The following is a 26,985-nucleotide window of genomic DNA, read 5'->3' on the forward strand; positions in this document are numbered from 1 at the left end:
TTTATAATAACGTTAGGGTTCGAAATTATGTAAATGATAAATGAAACGCGGAACGTAATTGCAAATGGAAAGTTCAAAGCTTGTACCGCGGATGCGACCGCTGCGATCATTGTGCGAGGCTTGTTAGTGTTTTCCGTTTATTGCTATTTGAGTATTTCGGTACTTATTAAAAATAAATCGAATCCTGGACTCGAGTCCGTGGATTCGAATAAGTACTCGTATGAGTATTCGAATATAATGTTGATATTAGACTCGGGTACTTTTTTAATTAATTTTTTTTTTATATTATTATTTTAAGGGCTTTTACCTTCTTCAGGTATATCAGCCTTATCGTACCCTGAACTGATTTCTCAAACAAAACATTGTCTACTTTTCCTAGACGCGGAAAGAGAAGAATTAATGGGCATCAATAATTTACAGAGATGTTAAAAAAATGCTGGTTTAGGTTGCTTTCATGAAAATAATATGTAAATACTCAGTAATTTAATAATTTTTCTTTTCATAATTATGAAAATTATTAATAAAATGCAAAATTAACAGAAATAGTAAAACTTCTTATAAACACAGAAGTAGCATTCGAGTATCGTAAGTACTGGAAACTTGTATTCGAATATTGTGTATCTGACTTTTGTATATTGAGTATTCGAGTACCTGAGTATTTAGTAAATATTCGAGTCAGTACTCGAGTCAGCCTGATTCGGCATATCTCTACTGTAATACTGGTAACCGCTGGCCACCGTCAACTGTGCACACAGTTTGGGATCAGTTCTGTGGTTATGAGATGAATTGTTCCAATTTTTATTTTATGGTTATAGTTAAATTATAATATTATTGTATATACTCGTATGTAGTTATAGCAAATATTTTACACTAAAATTACGTATTCTGTGACAAATATAGATGGAACCAGAACTAATTTCCTTTTGATATTGTAATAATTAATGGTAGTTTACTGAAGACGATCAATCCGACTTCAGAAAAAGAGAAACCCTAATTCTCTTGTATTTTTTGTGTATATGTTATTTTTACTAGTTTTGGATGGAGAATAACGATTTTTCTTGTAGGGAGTCTTTTTCTTTCCAAAAGGTATCAAATCCACCATATATATATATATATATATATATATATATATATATATATATATATATATATATATATATATATATATATATATATATATAGACGTGATAGACGTTATATGTTGACCAAATTAGGCGACATTAAAGAGTCAAATAAAAATTACCTGTAACTAGCGAGTGTGTATGAAAAGATTGATGAATGTGGAGCAAGCAAAAGCGACTTGTTTGAATTGAAGCATTTGGCGTTCTGCTAGGGTAGCTAATGGGAGACAGCCGTGACAGTATGTGTATGTATAAAGGTCACACAAAGAGAAATTAGTATTGGGGGTGATTAATTGGAAATGAAATGCGTAAAGCAAATGGCCATACAAACTGGCGCACTTTGGTAGAGGTCAATCAATGCCCAACAGTGGACTACTATTGGCTGATAACAATTATAAATCATTGGTTATGTATTTAGTGTCACCTCCACAAACGGCCAACGATCGTCGCCTCGCCATAGTGGAAGGTGCCGCATGGGTGATGGTCCGGGTGGGCGCGGGTGAGGCTGAAGCCAAGCTCATGCTGGGCGTCCGGGTAGAGGGGTGCAGTGCAACCGCGTACACCACAAGGGTGCCTCTGACTCATCCGTTGGCTATGCTGCATTACACTAGCGCGCAAGGGGTCAGTATATCATTTCTGATTCATTAATGTAATTTTTTTATGATATTTGGAATGGTAAGTAAGCTGACGGACTACTTAATTGAAAAATTTTATTGCTAGCAATGAGACTAGAGCTAGTCTGCATTGCTAAGAATCTTTTCCTCCCAGTGAGGATGTAGTCAGTATGGTTCGTCCACTGGAACGAATTTGCCGGGAATTAAACACGATAGTTTTCAGCGGGGACTACGTGAAGGTCGAATTGATGGCGGTATAGTAATAGGGTTTTTAGATTCATTTAATAACAATTTCTCTCCCCTTGGTTTTTATCAATTTATCCCATAGTAAAATAAGTACAACTTTGTTAGAGTGACGATAAGTTTTAGTTTAATACGAGGAGGGTGCTGGACGTAGTCGGGTCAGGTGGCTTATCGTGACGAGTTCACCAGGTACTAGATAATCGCGACGATCTCCAGAGAGATCTCCGATCCAGAGGGTCGACAATTTTTTTATGCAATATAGAGTGGCAAACAAGCTGACGGTTCACCTGATGGAAAGTGGTAACCGTCGCCTATAGACATAAGCAGTATCATGGATATAACAGAGTATACTGTTTCGCCCATGATACCCCGCATGCGTTGTCATTCCTGAGGATTCAGGTGTTATTCCTCTGTACCCTGTAAGTTGCCTATCATATCCCACCCTTCAGACCGAAACACAACTTATTTAGCGAGTGTTGCATCGCAGGGCTACTACGCGGTGGCGGTGGGCCCGCCACCGGCCGTCGGTGGCAGCGGGGAGCGTAGCGCGTGGTGGCAGGTGCGCAGCCCCGCGCTGGAGGCGGCGCTCGACGCGCACGCCGCCCGCGCCGCCGCACCCGGCCGCCTCGCCGCCGCGCTCACCACGCTGCTGCACCGCATGCGCCACGGAGCTTACGAAGTCGGTAGCCGAGCGAACCATCTAAACATACACATCTGCCACGTCTTCCATTAGAGCGGGTAGAAAAAATTAAACGCCAAAAGCTCACATTCAAACAGAGCTCTCTCGCTTCCTCCCCACTTATCAATATTTTCATATACACTCGCCGGATAATGGGTACTTGCTATTTGGTCTACCGGCGTTCGTCGAGGCAGTCCTTACTAATATTTCCACTCATTCGTGTTTAATAAATCTTTTCAGTAATTGTTATTTCATTCATCCTTTTTAAATGACCAAGCCAGCGCAATATTCACTTTTCGATCTTTGCCCCTACAATGTCTTTCAGTCCACACTTCTCTCTAATCACACTATTTGTCACTCTGTCTTTTAAGGTAATACTCATGTGGAGGCATATAAATTTATAGGGCCATGGGACAGATGTTAACCTATAACCCTATAACAGATCCCTGTGCTCCGGATCAGTATTGGTGGTTACTCGCGTTGATGCAAAATAGATAGACAGATATATCATACAAATCATTCTCTCCTTCTCAACTGTATAATGGGGACTGGGGACATCCAACACTCCGATTTCAAAACACTATAATGAACATTGATGCCCACAAATGGTTGAAATTTCCATATATATTTCTTAGGCACTTTTACCAATCAGGGTACACTACGTGTTTTGAGCCGCTATGCAGTTAGTTGTGCGCTGCGTCGTCGCTTGCAACGTTGCGCCGTCTACTCGCAAGCTGCAGCCCGTAGCTGCGTATCAGCTCATCTAGCGCATCATCTACTGCTGATTTTGGATGAGTGAGTACCTTTCACCATTGGCACACTTAATATTATTTTCCAGGGGAGTTGGTCCTTTATAAAAGGTGCATGCATTTTTAGACATATTTTTTGTGGAGCTTCGTATATCCTGATCCCGCCATAAATACGCCTATATACGTACAAAACCATCTAAGTTGTTAGCTAGTTATCTAACTCCCTGTTGTGTAAGAACCTGTTTTTACCATTCTGTCATACATCTTTAAACCAATTTCAAGAACTAATTTCAAGGATGTATGTTACGTGGAGTTATTCTCTACTGATGATTTAATCGAAAACTTGCTTATCTCATAGGTTTTTAATTTTTAATTCTAGTATCATCTTATATTTTTAGTATATAGGAAAACGGTTTTATGTTTTTAAAGAGAGAGATGATAGATAAGGATGAAAGCAGGTCAGTTAGTCCATTGTGATGAATTCCCCAAGAATTAACCACGATGGTTTCCAGGGAAACTGTGTGGAGGTTTACCTGATTGGATTTATTGCTAGCAGCTGGGTTGTGTTGATTATTAATAGTCCCATTACTAATAGTCCCTCTCCCCCTTTTTCTTTTTCCAGGCTGGTATGCTTGTGCGAGAAAGGTGGGGTGGCTGGGTACGTGCACAGCGTGGATCGCGCGAGCGTGGCGCGGCGCGGCGGCCGCGGAGATGCCGCCTGGCACCACGACGCACGCTGTCTGCGCCGCTGCCTGCTGCACCTGCACGCCGCCGCAGGTCAGTAGCTGCAGCTAGCGACATATAGTAGTGCTGTTGGAATTCGGATTGGATTCGGTCTTGTACTCTAATTCTGTGATATTCTTGATTTTATACTTACCTGTGCATATAATTTACCAGAATCAGAAGAAATTCCACCTACACCTTCGGAATCCTTAGAAATGGTGCTGTTTAGCCGTTGGGAGAGTCTGAACAAGGAGTCGAAGATAGCAGCTGGTACCACACCCTCATACTCTAGGAGGCAGTTGCGCTACCTATGGAGAGTGTCCAGTGAGCTTGTGAAATGCAAGAACATGATCGCATGTGTGAGTATTATAAATTTATATAATATAATTTTAGGCTTCAATTTATATCTTGGCTTTAACTATATATAGGGGCTGAGACAATTTAATGGTCGAGGGATGGGCAGCAGTATTATTCTTAAAACATCATGAAAGCCTAATTGCGACCAACCCGCCTGCCAAACGTGGCAACTACTAACAAGATCCCTGTTCAGCAATCAACAAAAATAAGGTTACCAGTCTAATTTAAGTCGTACGTAACTAACAGAGCGTTTTTTCATTTTCACTTTCTACCAGGTTGGCCATTAGATATTTTACTGTTGCAAGCTACATAAGACATTTTTACCAAATATTTTGATTTTTAAACAAATACTTAACTTTATAACTAATTGCGAAGTTCATATAGATTCCTAACACGTCTTACCGATGTCTTACCTCAATCAAAGTATAGACGACTAGGCGCAGTAATCAAACTATTCCAAGCAGGTGATCCGGTAACTTCGGAGATGAACCCGGGTTTGGGCGGTAAAGGTTTACACGTGTTAAATCAGTTAGGAAGTTTTGGCAGTTAACAGTCACTGAAAAGCGCAGTTACGTGTTATTTATAGAGTTACACCTATTTACTTATTCCTATTTAATTCCTAGTTAAAAGTGATTTTCTCCCGTGAACGCTTAGACTGTGGTATGAGCTCCCTGCTGAGGTGTTCTCTAGAGACTACAATATGGAGTTCTCAAAAAGGGTATATTAAAGATTCTTCAGGATCGACAACGCACACGTGACATCCATAGTGTTATAGATGCCCATGGTTACTGTAATCGTTTATCATTAGATATTTAGACCTTCGTGGTATAAAAAAAAAATAGTAAGAGCCACACAATAACACTAAATGCCTGGTGCTCAAGCTAGGATACCTTGTGTTATGAAGAATCGGGCAACGACTATCTGGAAGTATAATCCAGAACATCCAGATTCGAGGTAATTCAGGAAAGTTCTATTTCTAAATTGACCCAACCGAGTACCAAATGCGAGAATTTCTTTATGCAATGTGCCCAAAAATAAAGTAAAATGTGTGATTTTTTTAAACGGATGATAATGGAATGCTAACCTTGCCCAAGCTAACAATATACGCTAGTGGGGCACTTGTGATGGATGATAGGTGAGCATGAAATGGCAGGTCAGTTAACCACTCGTGCTTAATTCACTTCGATTAGGACACGATGGTTTCCAAGGAAAACCTGATAGGGTGTAATGTTTGCAATGGGGCAAATAATCCCCTTTAGGGGGGAAAGGGATTGTTAGTAATGGAGACTGAGAATCCCATTGCTAGCAATATACCCAACCAGGTCGACCTCCTCGCGGTTCCACCTGGAAACTATCATGGTTAATTCCTGATGAATTCATCATGATGGGCTAACTGGCCTGTTTTCATTCTCATCTATCACCCTTCACTGGTGCTCCGCCAGAGTATCCCATTAGCGCAGGCGGGGCTACCATTCCTTTTTTACTTATAAAAAAAATCCCCTTTATTAACAATCCCCCCCCCCCCCCTCAATATGTAAGTATTATAAACTAAGAAACATATGAATATTCTCATTTTTTGCATTAACAGGAGAACCGTTTCGCCTTCCGTGAAAACCTGATTCAGGCGACGTCACAGAATCAGGAGTCGGTGGAGGACTTGATCCACATCCTGGCAATCATGCTGGACCAGGCCAGGGATTTGTACTTAAACAATTTCCAGCACAGGACGCTGGGGGAGTTCGATAGGGAGTTGTCTACCTACAGGTGGGTCATGTTTTATAGTTTATTTTATTAAAACATGCGACTTCAATAAAGGGAGAGACTCGATTCTACAGACACATTGGATATTTGCCAATTGTGAACCAATTTTATTAGTCTTTTTTAATTTGGTATACCCAACTACTAAACGTTCACGTATAGTGTGGTTTCAAAGAAATACTCTCCCGTGAACGCTCAGGCTGTGGTATGAGCTCTCTGCCGAGGTTTTCCCTAGGGACTTCTAATAGAGTCTTCTAGAGTGTTCTTCAAAAAGGGTATATTAAGGTATCTTCTGGGTTGGCAACGTGCACGTGCCACCTCTAGTGTTCCAGGCCATCCATACGCTACAGTAACCGTTTACCATCAGACAGGCTGTATGCTTGTTAGCCACCTTCGTGGCACAGAAAACAAATTTGAAAGTTTTTACTGCTACATTCTACGCATCATAGAATAGCATATGGGCAAAGGCTGACATTTTGGTAGGTTTTAAGTAGCTGTTTTACAGTCCTGAGTTGTTTTTGTTTCCTAAGTCTATTTAGTAATCATAATTAAACCTTTGCCGCAATTATATATTTTACTGAATCCGTTATAGTTATAGTTTAACAGTTCTGTTTTTATGGTTCTATGAGCTTTCATTCGCATTATGCGAGTTATGTATAGTTACATATGTATAGGTCATCTGCCTATACATAGTTAGTTATATTGGAATGTAAGAAATGAATGGTCCAGTACCTTAGGCAATGTCGGAATGTTTATATAACAATTTAGGGACATAACTTGGTATCATCGTTAGAAGACGAGTAGGTAAAAGTAACCACAGTCTAATAAATACTTAATTTATTAGACCGTGGTTGAACCGTAAAACAAATTCTGTCAAAGGCTCAGGTAATGTACCTTGGGGAGACCAGAATTCAATACCAGTTATCAATGGTCCTTTGAGTTTCACTTCAATATTAGCTCTTTAAACCTAGGCGTGACTTGTTTCTGAAACAAAACAAACGACCTGATAGACCGAACTTGTGAATTAAGGACGTCTGTAAAGTTTTCAAAATAGATTTGAACAAGTGTAGAGAAATTAGTTGGAATTTATATGAAATTTACAACTATAGAAACGAATGTCTTGGATACTTTGCTGTATTGTTATAAGGTTTTAGTCGAATTTAATATTACGTGTCATGGTAACGCCTCCTACGGTATTGGTTTACGCAGGTTGGGTACAGTCATTTGGGCTATTGTGACAAATTGCTCAGGAATTAATCACGATGGTTTTTGGAGAGACCCTGTAGACGTCGACCTGAATATACGTTACATTGGAGCAATGGGATTAGTCTCTCTAATTGGCATTTCGTAATTTATACTCTTTTTTACTTAGTAGTTACTGTTTGGGTTTCGTTGGTAACTTTATAGATATTTCCTATTATTATTTCGAAGGTAATTCTCAGGAGAGTAGTATTTAGAATATTATAGGTAGTACAGTGTATTATGTTTTATACACGTGTTATTTAAATATACATATAAGAACACCATATGGATACTATCAACAGTATATATACATTTTTATTGAGTATATACCAGCATAATCTGCCGTGTGCTATTCGTTGCTTACCCGTGAGTGCCGTAAGAGGCGACTAAGGAAACTTTATGATAGGGGGATGGGCAGCAGCGTCCTTCTTAAAATATTTCTGAGAGCCTAACTGCAGTTGCCAATCCGTCTGCCAAGCGTGGTACTACTAGAAAAGCTCTCATTATGGGAAGGCTTATTTCGTCCAGTAGTAGACAGTTAACGAAATAAATACCAGTATAATAAGCATGTATGAAAATGAGAATTCCGAAATATTACATCCATAAAAAAGTTATCCAAAGAAATAATATAGTTTTAGAGAGCACATGTGGAAATAAATCTTTCTTCAAATCGCAGGTCCAAGAAATGGAACAAACTCAAAGACTACTATGACGCATCATCAGCCTGTCTCATTGATGCTGTGCGCAGAGACTCTGATCTACGTCAAGAAGACCTTACAGATCCACTCAATGTCATGAAGAACATTCTCAATTGGCTTTATAAGGGTGCTAAAGAAGACAAAAAGTACTTGGGGCCAGTATTGAAACCCTATCTGGATGGACTTTTCAATTGTTCTTTGGAGAATGGATGGTTTTTAGAAGAGTTTGAGGCCAAATCTTGTGAGAATGAGTTGGAGAGCCTCAGAGAGTATTGCATGGGAGTGCATGATGGGAATGTGGAGCCTTGTATGGGGTTACTTGATTTGGCGAAGAGACATGCTTGGGCGAAGGCTATGGTGGACTTCGTGGACAAGTTTCGCCATGTGGGTAAGTTTTTTTTTTATGAAAGTAAATGAGTTAGTAGGTAGTTCTGTTTGCGCTATCGATTTGCGTTGCCAGGGTTAAAATGAAGTAGTTTAAGTGAGAATGAAGTCAGATCAGACGCATTTACCTGATGTTTAACCACGATGGATTTCAGGTCGGCAATCTTAAATTATAAATTGTCACAAAATGAATAAGAGCAAATCTGTTTAGAATTGATAACATATTTCCGTAATGGAGACATAAAAAAGTCAGTCTAATTTCGAATTTCCTTCTTTTAGAAGTCACTTAAGAATATGGGAATATTTAAAGTAGCTCAAGCATCAGAAATTCTTTACTGTTGCATAAATTTCCAGCTTTTTGAATAAATTTAGCTATATCCAATATTTTATGTGGCCGGGTAGCCTGCAGTGGTTATTGTAAAATATTGCTTACACATGTGATATGCTTCACTCGTGTTCTCCACCTCATGATAAACTTGAGAAAACTTGCATGATATAGATATTATGTTAATCTTATTACCATATTGTGGTCATAATTTTACTCTTATTATTAACATAAATAAACTATAACTAAAAAAACTGGGGGAAGGGATTGTTAGTAATGCGGACTACCAATGCCATTTCTAGCAATATACTCTATCAAGCTGTCCACTCCACGACCACTGAGTTCTCTTTAGTCGCCTCTTACTACACCCATGGGAAGGGAAGGGAATTTTTAAACATATTTAAAGGAAATTATAAAATAAACCTCTATATTAGTACACTCTCTACTTTTTCGGTCAAAAGCCATAATACCCTTCAGGGAGTGAAGAGCAAACATAAAGTTGTAACTAGTTATCGCTTCCTCTTAACTTATGCATGCCCAATATTTTAATAAGGGTAAAAACAAAGCCGACTATTTCGTATCGAGGCGGGAGGATCAAAATTTCAGAACGGTTTTGCATTGCGCGTGAATACGTTAACATTTAAAATTTGACTATTCGACGTGGACCCCCAGATCCTGGGGTGGCTGGTAGTATTCTCTCGGTAAACCGAAAGTCGGTAGGTCAACTAGAGCTGGTGAAAAGTTAGTACTAGTTAAGGCCGCTCGACTTAGAGTTAAGTATACTAGAAATGTTATTTGTGGTTTGTTTTCAATGGGTGATAATGGAATGGTAGCCTGTACTATCGGTATATGCTGAGCAGCAGTGAGTGATGATGGGAGAGGACGAAAGCAGGTCAGTTGATCCATTGTGAGGAATTCAAAAAGAATTAACCAAGATAATTTCTAGGGGGAAACGCGTGGAGGTTGACCTGGAAGGGTATATTGCTAGCAATAGAGTTGTCAGATCTTCATTACTAACAATTTCTATCCCCTCCCATTACGTGTAGCTACTACCATATGCAAGAATACAATGTGTCTACATTTTATTCATCTCCTAGATATCGCTTCTTTCAATTTAGGGAAATAAACGCAAAGGTCAATATGAAAGGAAACGTCAAAAGGTTAGAAATATGATATTGAGGTGAGGTCAGCTTGTAGTTTGAGAGAGAGAGAGAGAGAGAGAGAGATGGAGAGAGAAAAAGAAACTATTGATACTGAATTTATTTCTTTATAAAGGCGTTACTACTACTCGTATCAGCATGTAAATTGACACACTCAAAAATAAGTTTGAATTAATAAAATAATTAACGTCATTGGGTGGCTGTTTGTTACGCGGACTTTCGAGGAAGTTTAAAATTTACAAATGCCTCTTCCATTTTGCATGTGTAACATCAGTGTGAAAAGTTAAGAACTTGCAACTGTGGCAACTTGCAAATCCCGGCTAAGTTCTCGATACAGAGTCCCTGTGAAATCTGCGCGTACTTGTAATAGTTTAGTAACACTATGCACCTCAGTATCTCTTGTTGATTGCTAATTACAAATCACTAGCTGCAAACTACGGTTTTGCTCATGTTAATTAGCATAAAGGTATCCTGTAATATATTATTGTTGACGTTGTAATATAAATTGTTGACGATTGGCGCCTTAGTGTCCGACTCGACTCACTGAAACTGCGTAGAGATGTTGCGTCTCTGTGCATCTTCTATCGAATTTATCATGGGTAGTGTTCTGAGGAATTGTTTGAATTGATACCTGCTGCTGATTTTCACCATCGTACAATCCGCCATAAACTGAAATTTCATCCCAACCATCTGGATGAGTGGCGGTCCTCCACCGTGTGTTTTTCAAGGCACTTTCTTCCACGCACAACCACTCTTTGGGATCAACTTCCAGCAGCAGTATTTCCGAACTGATATGACAACATAACCTTCAAGAAAAGAGCAAATTCCTTTTTAAAGGGCCGGCAGCACACCTGCCATGCCGTTAGTGTTGTGGGTAATCCTGGGCGGCGGTAGTCACTTACTATCAGGTGAGCCGCATGCTCGTTTGCCCCCCTGTGTTGTAAAAAAAAAATAATGTAAGATAAGGACCATTTATTTAAACTCTTTTAGTCGTTTAAGAGTAATTGAGTAATAAACATTTAAACAGCCTTAAAAACTTATAAGTAGTAAAGTATCTATGTTGTGTGTGTAATAACTATTAAGCCTCTAGTCTTAATAGTGAATATTTGTCAAATTAATATTTGATACATAAATAATAATATAATATTTTAAATATTAATAGGGTGGGATATGACAGTCAATTTACAGGGTACAGAGGAATAACATCTGAATCCTCAGGAATGGCAAATGGTATCATGGGCGAAACAGTATACTCTGTTATGTCCAATTGGTCTATAGGCGACGGGTACCACTTTCTATCAGGTGGACCGTCAGCTTGTTTGCCATACTAAGTTGTATAAAAAAAATCATATTAGCCGCTAATTGTCCACTGTTGAACATAGGCCTCCATTTTGGGAAGTTTTGCCAATAATTACCACATTTGGCAGGCACGCTGCTGTCCATTCTCTTACGACACCCACGGGAAATGAAGGAATGGCCCATTCTATGTCGGGATGACATGGCACTTATAATATAAATTTATCTTTTTAATAAAGTCGAAACTATGGCTAGTAGATCTGGTTATTAATAGTAATAATAATAATTAATAGAACTATAAATAAAATAAATTACATTGAGATCATAGGATCTCTATGTGATTTATTTTATTTATAGTTCTGTACTTCTGTAAATCATGTCAGAAGAGACTTGTGCTTTTACCTTATTCAGGAATATAAGCCCTATTGTACCCTGACTTGATTTCTCAAAGTTTTATTCACTTTCTCTCTTGTAGTTTATTTATTTATTTTATTTATTCATTAGTACATATTTATTTATTCATTATACATTAGTAGTATATGTGTACATGGCGGACTTAATGCTAAAAGCATTCTCTCCCAGTCAACCATAGGGAAGTGTTAGAATACTCGAATGCGGTACTACTAATTAAGGTCTTAAGAAGTGAAATTTAATTAATATTTAATTTACTAATTATATTTTTATTATTTAATAATTTCTTCTATTGAAATGACGGAAATATTTAATTTGTCTTCTCACCAAATATGAAATACATACAATAAATCTACGATTATGGACTAATGGACAATAAATCTATAAAAGGGTGTCAAAGTGACGCTCAAGAGAATTCATCGGCCGAGTGAAAAGGGAAATTCAACAAAAACAATGGAATATTTTCGTTTGAAAAGTTTCTCAGCGGGTTTAATCGCTTTGAATTATAATAAAAGCTTAATTACATTTGGTCCAGGAGTCAGTGGCACTTGGAAGGCATCTTAAGGCAATTAGCCCTTGCGAACTGCTTCTTTGGAACTCTTATTTTATTTATTTCTTATTAGGCCTTTTGTTGTTACCCTCTTGCTACCTTTCTTGTCCACAGATAAATTAATGCATTAATTTGATCAAATTCTCTGTCCGTTGATATATAATTATTTAATAACGAGTATTTATAGAAAACAGTGTAATTTTAACTTAAAGACTCTTCAGAAAATGTATTATTGGCATGTTCATTTGCACAAAATAAAAAAAAAATTTAGTTAATAGAATGTTACTGATTTTTTTGATATTCATGTACAATTGCACAATTTCGATTTTTGTCTAGCTATCAGTTTATATGTGGTCCCGGCGTAGAATTGACCACCTCCTCCTTTCCAGTAGGTGTCGTAAGAGGCGACTAAGGGAACTTAACAATCGAGAGATATGCAGTAGCGTCCTACTTATAACATCACGAAAGCCTAACTAACGGTTGTTATTCTGACTGCCAAGAGTGGCAACTACTAGCAACCCCTCCCCTCCTATAAGGGGCTGTCTTTGTTCAAAAGTGGACAGTTAACGACTAATATGGAATCAGTTAATTTTACTAAAGCTGAAGGCGGTGTTATTGCTGAGAGCAATCTTTTCAAGACAACCTTTAGGGTAATGGAGTAATTTTGTTACAGACTTCCGTTTAGTGTTCCCGACAGGGGACGGCATGGCTATATCGTATCCGATGAAGTTGCCGTCCCGCCGCGAGCACAGTTCCGCTCGCACCCTTACCCTCAGCAGGCGGGACAAGGCTGAAGCAAAACTGCGTCTCGCCAGGAGGTGTGTGCTGGCTGCGTTCACCACAGCGATTATTGGAGACAGATGGTAAGTGATAATCCTATTATTGACTGTTTTAACCCAACTTAATGGTTACTAATAGTAATGAATTAATTTGTTTATACAACTAGAATGGCAAACAAGCTGACGGCCCACCTGATGGAAAGTGGTAACCGTCGCCTATAGACATGAGCTGTACCATGGACATAACAGAGTATACTGTTTCGCCCATGATACCCCCCATGCTTTGTCATTCTTGAGGACTAAGGTGTTACGTCTCTGTACCTTGTAAAGTCACTGCCATATCCTACTCTTCAAATCGAAACACATACATGCAAACACAACTGCTTCATGGTAGAAACACGAGGATAGATTTATCCAAGCAAACGACTTAATTAATTGGACGGGTGGTCCCGGCATAGAATAAGCCACCCCTGTCTCTTCCGTGGGTGTCGTAAGAGGCGACTAACGAAGGGCGAGGAATGGGCAGCAGTGTTCCTCTTAGTTATACTCTCGTTTAGATATTTTTTCCATTATTTTTGTATGTGCAATGAATCTTAATTAAACTTACATAGATAATTGCATCCATGTGACCCTGGCGGCAGGTCGTTAATCTTAATATATAAAAATCCCGTGTTACAATGTTCGTTCACGCTAATCTTCGAAACAGCTCAACCGATTTTAATGAAATACAGTGAACGCTCTATATAAGCAACTCATTTGAAGCAATTTCAATTTCCAATGGCAACGCATGGGGGGTATCATGGGCGAAATAGTGTACTCTGTTATGTCCATGGTACTGCTCATGTCTATAGGCGACGGTTACCACTTTCCATCAGGTGGGCCGTCAGCTTAAAAAAAATTATTTTCGAAAATTCTATTTGCCCTTGCGAATCTGGTCCTGATCGCTAGATGTCAATAAAATAACACCCGTTTCAATAACATTATGATCACGTGTTGACCTGTCAAACGCATGTGTTACGTAGTTACATGCAAGTGGACGTATTGACGCCGTTTATATTGTTAACAGACGATCACCCTCGTCCCGTAGACGGCTATAAAACAAACAGCGCTGATGTGGGACGAGGACGGTCCAATTTCACTTTCTTATCCAACCCTACCCGTGTTCTGATGGATCGAAATCTTACTTAGTTTTTTTTTAATGGGTGGTAATGGAATGGTAACCCCGCCCCCGCTATCGGAATACGCTGGCGGGGCACCAGTGTAAGGATCATCCTTTGAGCTGAGAATGAAAAGACAGGTCAGTCAGCCCATCGTGATGATTTCAACACGAATTGTTCACGATGATTTCCAAGGGGAACCACGTGGAGGTCGACCTAATAGGGTATACTACTAGCAATGGGGCTGTCAGACTCCATTGCTAACAACTCCTTTCCCCCCAATCTTACTTAGTATACTGATGACCTAGATCGCTGTCTGTACAGAGAAGCTATGTAAGACAATTATGTCAGGATTTTTTTACAAATACAATCAGGCTTAAGTAATATGTATATGTAATATGTTACTATATTTCACTTAAATTGTTTAATTGTCTTTGTATATTTTTAGGTTTCTGGTACAATAAAGAGTAAAATAAATAAATAACTTATTTATGTACTCTCTTAGATAGGCAAAGAAATTTTTTTATACAACTTAGAATGGCAAACAAGCTGACAGCCCACCTGATGGAAAGTGGTGACCGTTGCCTATAGACATGAGCAGTGCCATGGACATAACAGAGTATTCTGTTTCACCCATGATACCCCCATGCGTTGCCATTCCTGAGGACTCAGGTGTTATTCCTCTGTACCCAGTAAATTCACACCATATCCCACCCTTCAAACCGAAATACAGCCATGCAAACACAACTGCTTCACGGTTGAAACACGAATGGGACAGAGGTACCCAAGCAATCGACTTTTGTACAAAGTCTCCCTCTGACGACCCACCTGATGGAAAGTGGTAACATCTCACTCAATGTACATGAACTAAATATATAAAAAAATCTCGTTTTTTAAATAATTTGAAACTAAAGCAGTGTTAATTTGTAAAGTAAGCTTCCAAACGTGGACTGATAAGATACAACGGGCCCGACCTGATTTCCATTGGGGCACAATTTATCGGTTTCTAGTCGATAGGTCGGCGCGCCGGCTATTGATAACGGCCACGTGGCTCCGTTCGACTTGCAGACAGCAGTTCCTAACATGTTTAGAATATTAATGGAGCGCTACTATGGAATACTTTTTAAGGAATAAAAAAAACTTTATTTTTATCGTTGAATGACCTCAATGTAGGAAAAACGTTCATGCTCACTTTTTTACTTTATCCGAACAGTAAGTACTTTATTCGCAATTTCGTGTATAATATAGTATATGTCATATGTGTGTAAGTATATTCGTTTATATATGTAATTTTAGTATGTATGTCTATCAATAATTACTAGTACCGCTTTCGAGTATTCTGACACTTGCTTATGGTTGACTGGGAGAGAATGCTTTTAGCATTAAGTCCGCCATGTACACATATTTGTACTAATGAATAAATAAAAAATGTAGGAGATTATTTTAAGGATTTATTATATGTTTATAAAACTTCATTGATATCGATGGAACTTAAGTATCATCATTATATGAGTCGTTAACTGTACACTGTTGAACATAAGCCTTCTCTAGAAGGGGCGTTTTGCCAGTACGAGTAGTTGCCACGTTTGGCGTCGGGTTGGTAATCGCAGTTAGACTTTTAGTGATGTTTTAAGAGAGACGCTACTGCCCATTCCTCGCCATTCTTAGTCGCTTCTTACGACACCCACGGGAATGGAAGGAGTGGCTTATTCTATGCCGGGACCTACATGGTGACTTAAATATTTATAACTAGCCATTCACCCCGGTTTCGCACGAGTGTACTAATGAATAAAATGAGATCGAATCTTCCATCTTACTCACTTTTAATATAGAGATTATTAGTGAATTTATTTTTTATTTTTCATTGAATTTTCAAAAATTTTCTTTCATACAAACCTTGTTCTGATAATTATAAACACACCAAAAAAGAATTGGCTATGTATGCACATCTGTTCTGAAGTGATGCGCTTATAGACTGTCGTCAATTGGTTTTTAAATTGTATGAAAGTCATCGACATGAAATATCTTTGTTTTACTTATGTTTTTGCTGCGAAACAACTATATAAGCAGTAAAATGTAAAGTAAGGAAGTTGTGAGCGAAAGGACTGTATGCTGGTATGGAAACACGGTGTTTTTAGAAAGATAATATAATTATATAAAAAATATACAAAGCAAACTAACGGAGCAAAAAAGCGCACGAAAACAAAACTAAACTGACACAGACTTCAAATTAGAAATAAAACATCTTTTTAATAAAAGTTAAAAAAGAGACTAAAAAAGTGCGTCGTGCATAGAAGTAAATACATATATATTTTAACTACATATGAAATATGTGTGTATTTCGATTTGAAGGTATGTGCATTATAGAGTGCTGTTGCATAATTCGATAATCCTCAGGAATTATAGCATGAGGGGATCATCACAGTGCACCTCATGATTACAGGCGACAGTAGATCCGTTATCAGGTTGTTCGTCAACTTGTTTGCAAATTTAGGTGTCATAAGAAATCTTATACGACCCATAATTTTGTCCATTATCACCCCATAGTTACGAACTACCGATTCTGTCAGCTGCAACAAAGCAGCTGCGCAGAAATTCGAATTTGAAACACGTACATGGATGGAGCCCTGCCGTGTTAACGATCAATCTTGTTTTTCTAGCGACACGCTTTAGGAGGCAAGTTTTTATTGACGCTACTCAAGAGCGCCTAGATTTAATTTATTTTATGTACACCGTTTATTTTTAGCTCGAAATTAAACGGAATAGCTCGGCACGAGAGCAGCGAAGAGATTCTGGCCAGCGTCAAGAATGGCAACTACTGGCGCAACAATACAAGACCGGATATCATACCTTCAACGTCCGTACAGGATATTTCTAGGGAGAACAATGATGTGTTGAAGGTGAGACGAAGATCCAGGAGGAATAGGCCGGTGACCTCGTATGGCTTTCCAGAAATTTCTCTCACCGACCAGTCGGATGCGAAGACGATGAGGCGGAAGTATCATACTTTGAGGAGTTTGGTGTACACGGAGCCTGTTGAAAGTATCAAAGAATTGCGTGAGAGGCCCAAGTCTGCAGGAAATACCGTAAGAAACAAGGCAGCTTTGAGCAGGCCCAGTATATTGGAGACATTGGACTTTATTAACGGCGTTAAGGATGCATTAAGTGGTAAGTCAATACATATTTAAGAATGTACATATTTCATTTATGAGTCCATGAGGGTCATGGGATTTTAACAATATAATGGTGATGATGTGTTAAATAGATGATCAGATATGCGTCATTAATAACAGCGTTTTTTAATCTAATTAAAAAAATATTAAATTAAATTAAATAACATATAATGTAATAAATGAATTGATTATGGTCATGTTTGACATTCAGAAAGACTATAGACAAATAATATTAAAGACAAACAATATTAATCTATTCTCAGTTTAACCACGGACTTTAACAATAAACAAAAGAGTATATATATATGCGTGTGTGTGTCAAATACATGGTAGTATGTGTAATGTTTTTTTTATTGATTTAATGTATTTTTATGATTAATTAAAAAAAAAATAGCATTCTGCATTCCTTCTCTATATAAACTATAAGTGTACCAAATTTTATGCTCCTACGTCCGCGCAATTTTCGTAAAAAGCGGTCCAAAGTTTTTGCATCACGTATTAATATATAGATAACTACAAAATAACTTGTGATAAAAGTATAGGTACTGAGTAACAATACAATTTGTCACCACACCTTTTCCCCAGATATACTGAGAGGTGATTAGGGAATTAATAATAATAATGATTTTTTTTTATAAATATGGTTGGAATAGATCCTAATTAGTGTTTTAGGGGGAAAGGGATTGTTAGTAATGGAGACTGAGAATCTCATTGCTAGCAACATACCCAACCAGGTCGATCTTCTCGTGGTTTTCCCTGGAAACTATCATGGTCAATTCCTGATGAATTCATCATGATAAATGAGGTTAACTGGCCTGTTTTCATTCTCATCTATCACCCTTCACTGGTGCTCCGCCAGCGTATCTCGTTAGCGTAGGCGGGGTTACGATTCCATTTACACCCTTTAAAAAAAATTGTTTAAGAATCACATATTTAGCCATATTGTTTTAATGGCGTACAAATGTAAAGACTTATTTAGGTAGATACATTTTAGATAATATCAAATTTTATAGTGACAATATTTATTTTATTTAAAATAAAAATAATAAATAGCAAATTGCTAATAACATTTTAAAAATGTCAAATAGATTTACCGTATGTAAATCTATTTGAATAATTAAAATGTCAAACTCTTTGATCAAACATTTCTCTTTAAATGACAAAACGAAGTATAATATTTCAGTATAAGAAAAGAAAACCAGAAATACCTAAAACCATGCACTAAGCACGGTATTATTCGACCAATATCATCTTTAATGTGTTATTACGGAGATGAGTCTAGTTTGTGTCTATATTACTGATAAAAATCCCTATATTCAGTGGAGGAATCAGGGGCATCGGATGCCGAGGAGACAGCCTGGTCTATGGAGGAAGAATGGCTGGTAGGACAAACGGCGCCTTTGAACTTGATCGCCTCTCGGTCTGGGGTGCACGCGCTGCACCTCACCCTCGGAGACTTGGTACTGGCTCTTCTGCAGCGCGGAAGGTTCACCGTGAGTAAATTGTATCTGATATTGAGTGCTTTTTTAAATAAAAAATATAGAGGTATATAATTTTAAAATATTTGTTCCATAAAAAACACGGATTTAGGAACATAATTAGTTAATTTGATTTAAAAATTTAACTACTAAACCGATATTGATAAGATTTCTATAGAAGTCACCTGAAAATATATCCTTTCGGATAAAAAAAGAATTTTCCAAATCGGTTTAGAAATGACGGAGTTATGAGGCAACAAACATAAAATATACAAACGCTCTGAAAACCTGATTTTTTTAAAGTCGGTTAAAAATATAGTGCATGATCTGATTATGGAACAAATTCAACTTTGATACTAACAAGAAGTTCTAGTTGCCTTTAAATTAATTATTAATGGCAAAATAGTCTTATGGCCTTCTGCTGGTGAGTGGTAACTGTTGCTCATCCACAGGTATGAACACGAATAGCATCATGCATATAACAGACTATTTTTTTTATACAACTTAGAATGGCAAACAAGCTGATGGCCCACCTAATGGAAAACGATAACCGTCGCCTATAGACATGAGCAGTACCATGGACATAACAGTGTATACTGTTCCGCCCATGATACCCCCCACGCGTTGCCATTCCTGAGGACTCAGATGTTATTCCTCTGTACCCAGTAAATTCACGCCATATCCCACCCTTCAAACCGAAACACAGCCATGCAAACACAATTGCTTCACGGTATAACGGTGTAATGGTGAATTTACGATTTATTTATTTGATTTTAAATTTAAAATTTTCTGTTTTTATGTGTATAAATATTATAATTTTATGATATGATATGTGGAGTTAATTATATTGATAACCTTCCTTCAGTATGTTCTCCGTTTGCCAAATAATAGCAATTTCTTCTCTACATTGAAGATACTGCAAGAACTGTGCTCTTGGCTGGGGGAGTCCAGCGAGGGTGCCCTCTTCGCTCTGCACCGGCTGGGTCGCGCCGCCAGGTCCAGGAGTAGCGAGAGAGCTACTAAGTACGTATTACACATTTTTTTATACCACGAAGATGGCAAACAAGCATACAGCTCGCCTGATGGTAAACGGTTACTGTATGGACGCCTGCAACACTAGGAGTGTCACGTGCGCATTGCTGACCCTGAAGAAATCTTAATATACCCTTTTTGAAGAATCCCCTACTGTAGTCTCTAGGGAAAATCTTCGCAGGGAGCTAATTCCACAGCCTGGCCACGTGGAGGTCGATCTAATAGCATATATTGCTAACAACGGGGCTGTTAGACTTCGTTGTAAACACTCTCATATCCCCTTATATCATAAACTGTTCACTTTTGAACATAAGCCTTCCTCATAAGGGGAGTTTTGCCAGTAGTTGCCAAACTTGGCGGGCGAGTTAGCAACCACAATTAAGCTTCTAGTGATGTTTTAAGAGGGACGTTGTTGCCTATTCCTCGACCATTAAATTCAATTAGTCACCTCTTACGACACCCATGGGAAAGGATTCTATCCCGGGACCACAATGCAACTTAAATATTTATAAATAGTCGTCCGCTCCGGTTTCGCACGAGTGTTTACCTTTTTTTTAATGGATAATAATAGTATGGTAACTCCGCCTGCGCTAACGGTATACACTGGCGGGGCATCAGTGAGAGATGATAGGTGAGAATGAAAAGGCAGGTCAGTTAGCACATTATAATATGTAATACACTTTGAATTCAGCACGATGATTTCCAGAGGGAACCACTTGGAGGTCGACGTGACAGGGTATATTGCGAACTGGTAGTTCGCATTACTAACAATTCTTTCCTCCCCAATATTACCTGTTTTTTTTTTAATGGATGATATATAATGGAATGGTAACCCCGCCCGCGCTATCGGTATACACCGGCGGGGCACCAGTGAAGGATGATAGGTGAGGATGAAGTAGGTCAGTTAGCCCATCGTGACGAATTCAACAAGAATTGTTCACGATGGTTTCCAGGGGGAACCACGTGGAGGTCGACCAAATAGGGCAATACAGCTCGTCTGATGGTAAACAGCATATTGCTAGTAATGGGGCTGTCAAACTCCATTGCTAACAATCCCTTTCCCCCCAATATTACCTGGTTAAACAGAGAAAGCCACGGACAAAACTTAGTAGACAAAATCGTTTACAGTATTAATATTCGTAAACATCAGCATATATACAGGTCAATATTGCGAGATGACTCGTTGATCTTTAGACGTGACGTCGGTCGGCGGCTCGCTATGATGTCTATTCATATTGTAAGTGCTATCAACAGGTTGTACTCGGAATATAAGCAAATACCCTCCGTCAATTCAATTGTAAGGATGAAGTAATAGATTTCTTACAATACAATAACCGTGTGATACTTCAGAATGGTGTTTCCCAACGTGGGGCCCACGCCCCACAGATAGGCAATTTGATAGTTAAAGGAGGGCAATTAAAACAATGGACTTGAAGCGATTTTAACCCTCTTGCTCCGGGCCATTTAAATGCAATGCTACGAGTAGATATCGGTGCCAAATTTAACAAAAAAAAGTAAATTAAAATAAATACTATAAAAATATATATTAGGTATAATTTCGTTTGACATTATCAAAATATCAACTTTTTTTTTATACAAATTAGAATGGCAAACAAGCTGACGGTCCATCTGATGGAAAGTGATAACCGTCGCCTATAGACATGAGCAGTACCATGGACATAATAGAGTATACTGTTTCGCCCATGATATGATGCGTTGCCATTCCTGAGGACTCAGGTGTTATTTTTCTCAGGAATGGCAACGCATGGGGGGTATCATGGACGAAACAGTTGTATTATAAAGTAGTATAAAAAAATACTCATATTACCTACACTATACATATATATATTTATAAAAACGATTTACTTCTTTCTTTCTGTGTGTATAAATTGACTAGAACTAGAACATTTTCAGACTGTATTTCTCAAGAGGCAGTAAGAGCATGTCATTCTTTAGCGGATCGCATGGGAAACGAGAATATGTGCCGTTTCGCCCAAATTTGCGATTCAGCTCTATTTTGCAGCTTTACTTCCTTGACATAGAATAAAAAGTTATCCAATGTGTATTGACTGACTGAGACTGTAGCCTCTGTTCTTTATATTATTCAATTCAGCGGATCATTTTATTCTATGCAACTTAGAATGGCAAACAAGCTAACGGCCCACCTGATGAAAAGTGGTAATCGTCGCCTATAGACATGAGCAGTACCATGGACATAACAGAGTATACTGTTTCGCCATGCGTTGCCATTCCTGAGGATTCAGGTTTTATTCCATTGTACCCTGTAAATTCACTGCCATATCCCACCCTTCAAACTGATACACAACCATGCAAACACAACTGCTTCACGGTTGAATCACGAATGGGACAGAGGTGTCCAAGTAAATTACTTTTGTACAGAGTCTCCCTATGGTCTTCCTTATTGAAACATTTTCACTTTATTTATTTATTTGGAAAACATAACAGTTACAATTGAAAAAATACGTAGTTATATACATGCAAGACAAGACAAGATTGGTATCCTAAAACGTGTTAACACAACATAAATGAGATGCAGTTTAATTAAAACTATTAAAAATTACTAAAACAATTGAACGTGAAATTCTATATTAATACATTTCAAACACATATGTGTATATAGATAGATACTCTTTCTTGTTTCCTCCATAAGATTACAATAGTAAACTTCTTATAAATATAAACAATTATAAGAAAATATTACACTGAGAAAACAACGGGCGACCTTATCGCTAAGAGCGATCTCTTCCAGGCAACCTTTGGATGGAGAGGAGCAATTATAAACAGTTTGACTGGAGGCACGAAAGTTTGGTTCGTTAGTTTAAATATTATATATAAATATAGAGATATAATACGTATAATAAGTTCAAAGAAAGATTTATACCTATATAAAGATACAAGCGGAATTTAATATTTTATTATAATAGTGTTTTAATGAAGATATTTAATGAAGACAGGTTGTTAGTTTATTTGCAAAATTAAGTTTTTTTTTTATATAAAATATTATTTCGTCAAGTAATATACACGTTATGTTTAGCTGTATACCTGTACCCTTTTAAAATAACTTTATTATCGCATGAAATGAACTTTTTTAACGTCATTATCTTCGTAACCGGAGTATGTAGATTGATCGGGTTAAAAAATAGATATATAGATAAAGAGAGATAGATGGATAGGTATATAATTTATTTGTATTACTTTCTCGTACAGCCCACAAATAATAACAGAGCTTAGATTACAGATAGAGCATCGAGTCTCAAAAGCGGGTCAACTTTTTGTCAGCTAATTGTCAAATTAGCTGACTCGTTTTTTAATCAGTGTTCTATATACTTAGGCACATAATGTATCTTGTGACGTATCTATATTTAATTATTTAATTAATAAAATGAGATTCTACGCATTAAAAAGCTGCAAAAATTATAAAATAAAATAAATATAAAAGTTATAAAGGAATCACTTATAACTATTTATCACGCAAAATTGTATGAAAAAGTTGACTCGCTTTTCTCGAATCATTTGTATGGAGACACTCTATCTATATAATTTAAGCAACAGAGATAAAAAAAAAGGGATAAAAGTATACATATACAAAAAAAAGGAAAAATACATAAAAGAAATAATATAATTTTTCATTTCGTGAGTGTGCCACTAGCTTATGTTCTTTTCCATTCTATATATATGTATAGGTATATAACAAACATCATAACAATCGGATGAGCCGTTAAGGCGCTAAGAGATGATAAACAAACTTTCACATTTTTTATATTAGTTTTATATTACTTCTTTCACTTCTTGCGTAGTTCTTGGAAGCTTCCCGAAGCTGAAGGGTCAACGGTGGAGCCACCGCAGAAGTACAGAAGCCGACCACCGGATTACATGTCTGGGGACGAAGCACCACCCCCACCACCACCTTTACCAAGACGTGTCTGTAAAGAGAAGGAGAAACAGGTAACGTTGCTAGTTTGCGCGCTCTAATTGGGCTCGATTCTATTTTATTGATATCTCTTAACCTATTTCTTAAATTAAACTTTCAATTTGATATCATAACGAGGTCTTTATGCTACTAAAAACTACTATATACTAATAAATAATTTTTTTTATACCACAAAGGTGACAATAAAGCATACAACCTGTCTGATGGTAAACGGTCACTGTAGCCTATGATTGCCTGCAATACTAGGGGTGTCACGTGTACGTTACCGACCCTGAAGAAAACTTACTATACCCTTGTTGAAGAACCCTACACTGTAGTCTCTAGGGAAACCTCGGCAGAGACCTCATTCCACAACTTGAGTGTTCACGGGAGAAAATATCTTTGAAACCACACTGTACGTGACCATTTCAAGTGCATGAGGATAAATTCTCTGTCGATTTGTAATATATTTAAAACATAATTATTGTAAATTTAGCTCATAATGAATTGTCCATAAAATAATAATTTTGTGAAACTGTCAAATTAAAATAAGATTAAGGGACAACTTTAGGGAAATACCGCCTCAGAATGGCGCCCTTTGTCTTATTGCTTGATACCATTGTAATGTTATTATTACAGCTGGTCCATGGTGTACATTTATAATAACTAGCTGACATAGCAGTGGTCGAAATTCGACCATAAGATATAATAAATTTAATTTTGCTTCACGTATTAATATATACATATAAAATGCTTCAAAAGAACTTAATGTAAATACAGACAGTGTACTAATGTGCAATATATTACAGGTAAGCAAGCAGTACACTGATTACCTACCTCCCAATCGCCTACAACACTTGGAGCAGCAACTGACATATCTAGAAACGAGCAATGCCAAACTGAATCAACCGAAACCAACAAATGACACATATACTGGGATCATCAACCCTATTTACGACATAAAAATGCCCAGAGACAAATTCCGCGTTAAAAGATCTAAGTCTTTAGGCAGATCTTTTAGTTCCAGATCCTTAGGGCTGGAAGTGACTAGATACAATATAACGTTAGGTCGCAGAAGTGGGAAGAAGACAAACGATGTGGTCACAGCGATCACGGGAATGACCGGAGAGACAGGGTTGGAGCCGAAGAATAATTTCTACCAAAGAACAAGCACCGCCGATGTGGTTGGGGATTCTTATAAAATTAGCAGGGTTACAATTGATTGAATAAGCTGTGACAGCTTAGTTGGCCACTTGATCGTGCTCCGGGGATTCCAAAATCAAATCCCAGCTTAATCCTCTGAATTAATCAAATTTGTGTTTGGTTCGTCTAATTGTTGTCACATGCTTCTGAGAGTATGTAAGTCTTTGTCTTGCAAGTCACGTTAGAGGCTTTAATATGTATTGACGATGGCTCAGAAACTCTTGACACTAAAGGACGATATTTTTTGTAAGTAGTAGTAGTTTTTAATACATCTGTTTTATTATTTATTTATATATAACTTATTTAACTTCATCATTTCCGACAATTATTGCTACTTCATCTGAAAGTCTTCTCAGATCGAGTATGGTGCTTACATGGCAAAATCTTAACATATTAAATGTCCGTTAATTATTTGTATGTATATAAAATATACTGTTTGTTTTTATGTTTACATGTCATATATTTAATATAATAAAATGTTTGTACTGAGTTGCGATTTGATTTTTTTAACTATAAAACTAACTAGATTAGCAGACGTAAGTATATTTTAGTCGAAAATACTCGACTACCTTCGGAAGCATTCGGGACCCTCAATCGTGCTCGCGCCGTGACACGAGCGCGAGCTTATTATTTCTTTGTTGGAGGTAGAATCTTAGTTCCAGATTCAGTAGAAATGTTTATTTCTAAAATACGCTGTATAGCAAAATTCGTGGAAATCATTAAAGTCAGGTGAATTCAAAACATTCGCTGATGTGGAATTCATACCATGATAACAATATAATTATTAGTAGACTGTTTCTATGGTGGCCATGGTGAGTAGGTTTACACTTACATTACAAATTTTCCTTTTCTTGCACTGTAAAAAAAAAAAACACTAGGTGTCATGTCGTATAGGGAGGTCAAGGATATGGCCTGGGATAGAGCTGGCCGGAAGAAGATGCATGAATTAGTTGCACTAACAAGAGGAAACTCTTAAATGAAAAGAAGACGAAAAAACTTTTCCTAACACTTTTTATGTATGGAAATTGACAAGTCTTCCTGTTAGAAATGTTACTGTATTTATCTTTATATTTCTCAGTATTTTTTTTTTTGATGGGTGAAAGTGGTATGGTAACCCCGCCTACCTAATGGTATGATAACATCTGAGTCCTCAGGAATGGCAACGCATGGGGGGTATCATGGACGAAACAGTACACTCTGTTATGCCCACGGTACTGTTCATGTCTACGAGTATAGGCGACGATTACTGCTTTTCATCAGGTGGGCCGTCAGTTTGTATGCCATTCCAAATTGCATAAAAAAAAGGTAGAGAAGTTTTTTTTGATGGATGATAATGGAACGGTAACCTCGTGAATTATATATGAGGACCAAGTCAAGCCAGTCAGTACATCGTGATGAATTTACCCAGACTCTGAATAAATAAATAAATAAATTTTGTTCATATAATAAAAATGTGTACAGAGCAATAGATGTAAGTATAAAATGGTGTATGGCAGTTTCCAAACTCTGTGAGTACACTGTGCAACTTTGTTACCGCTGTCGCTCGCCGGATACGTTCATTATATTCTTCAAAGTACCGAGAGATTGGATCCATCAAATGTAACGCAATACCTAATGTATCGATATCTCTAGATGTAGAATACATATAAGATGTACTATATCTATGTTGCTGTTAAAATATCGACTTACAGTGGCTGGTATTAGATTTGTAAATGCTTTTAGGTCGGATAGATATCGTGTTCTAACATCGTCTATTCTTATAGGTGAAAGCAGACAGTGTTTTTTTTTCTAGTATTTCTAAGCTTTATATATTATTCATCCGTTTTGCAATATAAAATACTAGCTGTATCCCGCGGCTTTGCCTGTGGTCGTGTGATGTTATTTTTGAAATGAGCTGTCGAATGGAAAAATAATTATAGATT

The 26,985-nt window shown here is 37.6% G+C and overlaps 1 protein-coding gene across 4 annotated transcripts in view; it reads left to right on the forward strand.

Moving 5' to 3' along the window:
- LOC113513357 (uncharacterized) overlaps positions 1-25,552 on the forward strand; it is a 39,833-nt gene extending 14,281 nt beyond the window's left edge. For 3 of the 4 annotated variants that reach the window (XM_052897517.1, XM_052897519.1, XM_052897520.1), the window contains 13 exons: positions 1,540-1,742; positions 2,466-2,657; positions 3,310-3,452; positions 4,029-4,183; positions 4,304-4,488; positions 6,075-6,250; positions 8,163-8,572; positions 12,984-13,173; positions 16,993-17,414; positions 18,740-18,912; positions 19,811-19,920; positions 23,748-23,900; positions 24,675-25,552. In XM_052897517.1, the coding sequence (XP_052753477.1) occupies positions 1,540-1,742; positions 2,466-2,657; positions 3,310-3,452; positions 4,029-4,183; positions 4,304-4,488; positions 6,075-6,250; positions 8,163-8,572; positions 12,984-13,173; positions 16,993-17,414; positions 18,740-18,912; positions 19,811-19,920; positions 23,748-23,900; positions 24,675-25,086 (2,924 nt within the window). In that variant the 3' untranslated portion in view covers positions 25,087-25,552. Of the gene's footprint in view, positions 1-1,539; positions 1,743-2,465; positions 2,658-3,309; positions 3,453-4,028; positions 4,184-4,303; positions 4,489-6,074; positions 6,251-8,162; positions 8,573-12,983; positions 13,174-16,992; positions 17,415-18,739; positions 18,913-19,810; positions 19,921-23,747; positions 23,901-24,669 lie in introns of all 4 variants that reach the window. The other variant, XM_052897518.1, reaches the window with a different exon arrangement.
- Positions 25,553-26,985: the final 1,433 nt, after the last annotated feature.

Source organism: Galleria mellonella, unplaced genomic scaffold (assembly GCF_026898425.1).
Source record: "Galleria mellonella isolate WM207_F2 unplaced genomic scaffold, CSIRO_AGI_GalMel_v1 utg36, whole genome shotgun sequence".
Taxonomy (NCBI): domain Eukaryota; kingdom Metazoa; phylum Arthropoda; class Insecta; order Lepidoptera; family Pyralidae; genus Galleria; species Galleria mellonella.